Genomic DNA, 5,766 nt, shown 5'->3' on the forward strand with positions numbered 1-5,766 from the left:
TCAATGTGTCTATCTTGTCAATAGAGAATGGAAAATTTGTAGTAAAGTCGACTGTTGGTGACGGCCACTTTGGTGGCGAGGACTTTGATTCTCAACTAGTGGATCACTTTGTGGAGAAGTTCAAGCAGGACAACAAAGGGGTGAAATCGACACTGAGCAAGAAAGGCATCTGCCGACTAAGAAGTGCGTGTGAAAAAGCAGAGAGGATGTTGAGTTCGACTGATTACGCAAAGGTATGCATAGAATTGTTATTCGAGGGCATCGATTTCCGTATGACCCTCACACTGGCCCGTTCTGAACACTTGTGCTCTGACTTGTTCAGCAGGATGCTGGATCCGGTAAAGAAGGCATTAAGTGACGCGAATTTGGACAAGGCTGATGTGGAGGAGATAGTGTTGGTGGGTGCGTCGACAGGCATGCCAAAGGTGCAGCAGTTACTGCAGGACTTCTTTGATGGCAGAAAATTGAACAAGTCCATAAATCCTGACGAGGCAGTGGCATTCGGTGCAGTGTTGCTGGAGGCCAAGTTGAGTGGTGATAAATCAGAAGCGATGCAGAATTTTAAGTTGCTGGAAGTGGCACCAAACACACTGGTATTGGACACCCAAACAGGTGTGATGACAACGTTGATAGAGCGTAACACGCCAATTCCAACAAAGCTAAAAAAAGACCTTAATTCCCAACTATAACCCATTTGGAATGATACGTAACGTCAAAGCAGTTAACCAATTTGGGAGACAAGTAAAACAGGATAAAATACCTGTTAGATGGACGATGTACAATCAACCTTATCAATATGGCAATGTGTCGGGAGTGTCGATCCGGGTGTATGAGAATGAGGGCGCAGAGATGGATGATGACCACTTATTGGGCCAGTATACGCTCCCAATGTTGCCGCATGGAGTGATTGAGTTTGATGTCACATTCGATATTGACGACAATGGCAGTCTCATTGTTTCAGTGGCATACATAGGGTCAGGGACTCCAAATAATTTTACCCTTACTTGTGGGAGGAGCCGTCAATCAGAGGATGAGGTGGGTCGTATGGTGAATGATGCGGAGAAGCTCAAGCAGGAGGATCGGGAGGAGAGAAGCAGAATGGCGGCAAAGTGTATGCTGGAGGACTACATCTGCAGCATAACATCAAATTTGGGAAAGTAAGACACAAAACAGAAGATGTCGGAGAAGTTTTGACAGTATTTACTCACGATGTGTGACGCGACTATTAAGTGGATGGACTCCGAGGAGCACGCCTTGAAGGCGGACTACGAGCTCATGTGCAAAAATTTGGAAAACGTATACGGCTTCATTATGGAGACATATAAGAAATGAGAAATAAACTAATGTTCAAATTAAACTAACTCTCATTCATTCATCAAAAGAGGACTAGGATATGATACCTGGAATCCTTTGATTGTGAAACTCATTGAAAAATTGCTCGTTTACACAGCGGTGGCATTGCAGCCAGACATTATTTAAAGACAATGATAGGGTTGGAGGTAGGGGGTTAAAGTTGGGGTTTGGGGGTAGGGTGTCTAGCACTGTCTGCCTGTCTGACAGCGCTTCTTCTTGGTGCCCAGTCAAATTCAATTCCCGCTTTTAGTGACTCATATGCACCTTGATGGAGATTTAAGCTAAAGTTTGGCATCACAAGCAATCCTCACTTCTTTACCCTTCCCCGACTAGTGCTAATATATGACCTCTACTTTATCCCATTTCCCCTGCCTCCACGTGCATGTGTTGGTGATTTTGTTGACAATTATGGAGGTGAAGCATCTCCCTGTCCACCAATAACTCCGTGCACTCCGCATCCACAAATAATTTACATCGTCGAGGTCAGGTTGATTCTCATTTTACTCAGACAGCGGTTTTCGTGTAAGAGTAATCTATCTGCATTTACAACTTGAAGGAAAGATTAGATTAGCTAAAACAACGCAAATGTGTTTTTTCACCGTCGCAATCAGCCTAGCTATCATTATACTTTGTAGGCTTTTTAAATGATTCCAATTAAAGGATTTCAAATAATTCGACTTGATTTAATTTTAAAGGCGGAATAATCATTTCGTGAAAAAGGTCAAGCATTTTGCCCTACCTGAGGAAAATAGACACATAGCAGTGCAGTATTTGGCTAAAAATGTATTTTCGTGCATTTTATCCACTTGGACTCAAGCTTTGAAAAACGAAAGACATTCATTTACTTTGCCACCCTTAACCACCTCAATTTATTTCTACACACCCCTCCCCCACCCCACATTTCCCCCATGCTCCTGCCTTCACCGACCCTTCCCTGTTCAATTTAGTGCTCCTTACCTTACTGTTAATGAAATCGGTTCTGCCTGCCTGCCCTACTGCTTGTCATTCTCTTCGCCTCCCTGCAGCCACGTCATGCTTACGACTACAAAGGTATTTGGGTCAAGCACAAGGAGACTGCATTCTCACACCGCGATTTTCGCGCTCTACCCTCAACGGCGCTTTTGTCATACCTTGAGAGAATGGAGCCACCCAACTTCTGCTAAGACGCAGAGCTAGTTAATGTGAGTAATTGCAGTGCGAGGAAAGGACTGCTTACGAATCATGAGAATGCGCTACACGATTTATCAAGAGCTTATTTTGATTCACTTTTATTGAAGTGATGGCGCTTTGGCTCAAAAAATTTCGGTTCTACTTGCAATCATCCGAAAGTAAACTTCACTGTAATGTATGTATCGGCACTAATTCATCTCCTTGTTAGGTTGCAATTAAAAGGACACTTAATTTCCAAATCTACCGAAAGTCATATGTATTAAAAAGTGGATGCCGTAACTGAGACGACCATATTCCTTGAACTAAGTGTTGGGATGCTGCATGACGTGGTGTAACACAACCGGCAAAGCTAGTACTTAAGAGCAAAACTTATAGGTTATCATTTCCTGCTCAGAGGGCTGTGCCATATTGCTTGCCCCTCAGTTGACGTTTGCGACATGTGACACCGCTTGCGTGTGTGGCATTCTCCCCTGCACTGCTCTGTCCGGCAAACGTCGTGGATGCATATCAGTGCGTGTTGGTGGCAAAACATTAATGCGAAAGCACATTGAGCATGTATGGAAAGCTTGTCGCTGTAAAACTCAACTACTTAATCTCACCAGAGTGCAGTTGGCTAATGCCGTTGTCTTCTCAACCATCCACTTTCTCCATTCTCATTTTGACAATTCTGTCAAATACCAAACAGTGTAACACTTAAACATGCTTGAGGTAAATGCTCGAGGGAATCATCAAGCATCTACTTATGTTTTATTCCACTTGAGTTTGACTGCCAGTCATGCTCATAAACCTTACCACTTGCGAACAGACTTAACCGCATCCACTACTGCAGTAAATTTTAGCTGCAAAGAAATGTATTAAAATGTCTGAATACATCCACAAAGCCGACTTTCGTTGGAAAATGCATGCAGAACTACCATCTCACTCTTAGCAGGGCCAAAGTTCCGGCTGCCTAAGTGATTTGTGTAAATTTGTCCGTGTGTTTCTAACAGTGATGTATGAGCTTGACTTAAGGTTAGTCGACATTTATGCATTACGGCAGCATGTACTAATAAGCAAGAAGTCACAACATCAAGGCCAACTTAGAATTGCCTGTAACCTGCCTCAATCTCTCTGTCATCTGAGGCTACATATTACTCATTTGGCTTGATTCGTGATTAACGGACCTGTGCATATCTCCATCTCAAAAAATTGCGGTGACACAGGTTTTCAACGCTGAGTTCTTCTGTATCAGCCAACACAAGTGATCAGAGGGAATAAAATGTGAGCATAAAATCTTTAATCTTTCCCACAAAAAGAGTAACCTCCACCGATACCTCAACACATTGACTTAAAGGGTTTCATGCGAAGTTCAATGCATATGAATGCATCAAAGCCAGCGGAGGCAAGAAACCCGCAGTAGTCTATTTTGCGGAAGCCGGTTTGCACTGATCGCCACGCAACTAATGAAGTGGAAATGAGAGACTGTCAAGGTTTCTATTACCAAGCCAATAGTTTCACTTCCGGTCAATTGCTTCTCTCATTGGCTACTAAGAAAAAAAGACTCAGATACAGAAATTCAATTTTTAAATGCTCACTCACATCGCGCAATCGCCTCCAATATTCAGGCTGAAGGGGAGGAAAGGCACCTGAATTGGCCCCATCCTCAAAAAGCACGGGACTGAGGTGGCACACGCCCACGGCCTTGTGCGCCTCCATGGCTGTTTTGCGCGGCTTCGTGGCCTGTGCGAGATTCAGCATTCCTAATCGCAGTGCCATCAGGGTGGCGTTGTTGTGACTGAAAAAAACATAACTTCACAAAATTCCTCCTCCATTCCTTCACGTTATACTGAAATCATCGACACCGCGTCGTTGCACACCACATCACACTGTCACGTGCATTCACTCACATCTCCACTTTTAGAATCCCTACTTTACCACTTCCCTTCAATTCTACTAATAACTTTGCCTCTTACTTCTACTTCACTCTCTTTCCCACTGCCTAGGAGTCAATCCGGTTGACTGTTAGCATGTCCAAATCTGTATACATGCCTTCACCTTTTCATTTTCTCATCTATTCGTCTCTTCACCTCTCCGCCTTTTCCTCATCGCTTATCCATCCGTTGGTTAGTCGTTTGACGGAATGGCTGGGGATAGTTACAGTATACCTCCTGTGAATTGTGTGGGTCTACATACTGCAGGAATGCACTGTCCGGTCGCTAGAAGCGGGTGGCTGTTCAGAGATTAATCAATTACCTTCTCAAAGAAAAGGTGGTCTAAAGCGAATTTAGCAGGCAATGTCATACAAGAAAAACATTGTTGCCAATAAACCGATATGTTACGAAGAGAACACGCACAAAATAATTGGCCAGACACTAAAAAGACAAAGTTACACAAGAATATAGCTCGGTTCTTTAGGACAAACAGCATGAAGCGCTAGCCCAAAGCCAGCACAGATGCATTGGTTCATCCAATCAGTTGCCTCGTTTTTTCATTGGTCACCTGCAACCAATTACCTGTCAGGGGAGTGCGGTGATTCGTCCATTGGCTAATAAGCAGTCAGAGTATGGATTGGAGACACCTCGAAGAATGATATGAAGACCGAAGCTATTCGTGCAGTTCCCACGATTTGCAGCTGCTGATTTGACGTTCGTGAGAGATGTCGCCTTGAATTATTACATTTCCCTACAAAATTCCCCTTCCTACTGATAATGTATCATAAATTCTAACCAATTCTCCATCTCCACATCACGTCTGTGATTCTACGGTAGATGATGGTGTTTAGGCTTGCAAATTTCATTAATTATTTGCATTTACTCAGCTGATGGTAGATGTCCATATAAATCGTTCCCTAAACACGATATCACATCGTACAGGCTTACACTAATTACCCCCAAAAAGCAACGTCTTCGTCACTAGAAGATCGCTTTGCTGAGAGATAGACATTATCTTCTTCTGGAAATATGACAAATCAATCACTCTGCACATGGTCTAACATCTTCTCCCTAAAAAGATGAGCTTATGCGTCATAGGTCAAGAGGTAACTTAGGGAGTCAATGTGGGACGGACATCATAAATTAAAGCCTTTTTTACCTTTATTACTACCACTTTGATTTTACCTTAATATATGCCCTTTATATATCACATGGTTGACCTCTGCGTGCGAAATTAGTCTAAATTGGCATCAAATGCAGCGATAATGAAACTATTTCATCTGCCATGCATTGATTCATCGTTCTTACTTCTGCAGTCTTTGCTTTATTTTTT

At 43.0% G+C, this 5,766-nt stretch overlaps 1 protein-coding gene across 1 annotated transcript; it reads left to right on the forward strand. All coding sequences in view use genetic code 11, as the record gives it.

The window, feature by feature from the left end:
- Positions 1-326: 326 nt before the first annotated feature.
- EGR_08792 (Heat shock cognate protein) lies at positions 327-2,057 on the forward strand (the record flags this gene model as incomplete). The annotated part of the gene is made up of 2 exons (XM_024498041.1): positions 327-612; positions 2,014-2,057. 2 exons carry the CDS (start codon positions 327-329, stop codon positions 2,055-2,057), a joined length of 330 nt encoding a protein of 109 aa, XP_024347562.1.
- Between the last annotated feature and the right edge of the window lie 3,709 nt (positions 2,058-5,766).

This window comes from Echinococcus granulosus (assembly GCF_000524195.1).
Source record: "Echinococcus granulosus chromosome Unknown EG_S00119, whole genome shotgun sequence".
NCBI lineage: Eukaryota > Metazoa > Platyhelminthes > Cestoda > Cyclophyllidea > Taeniidae > Echinococcus > Echinococcus granulosus.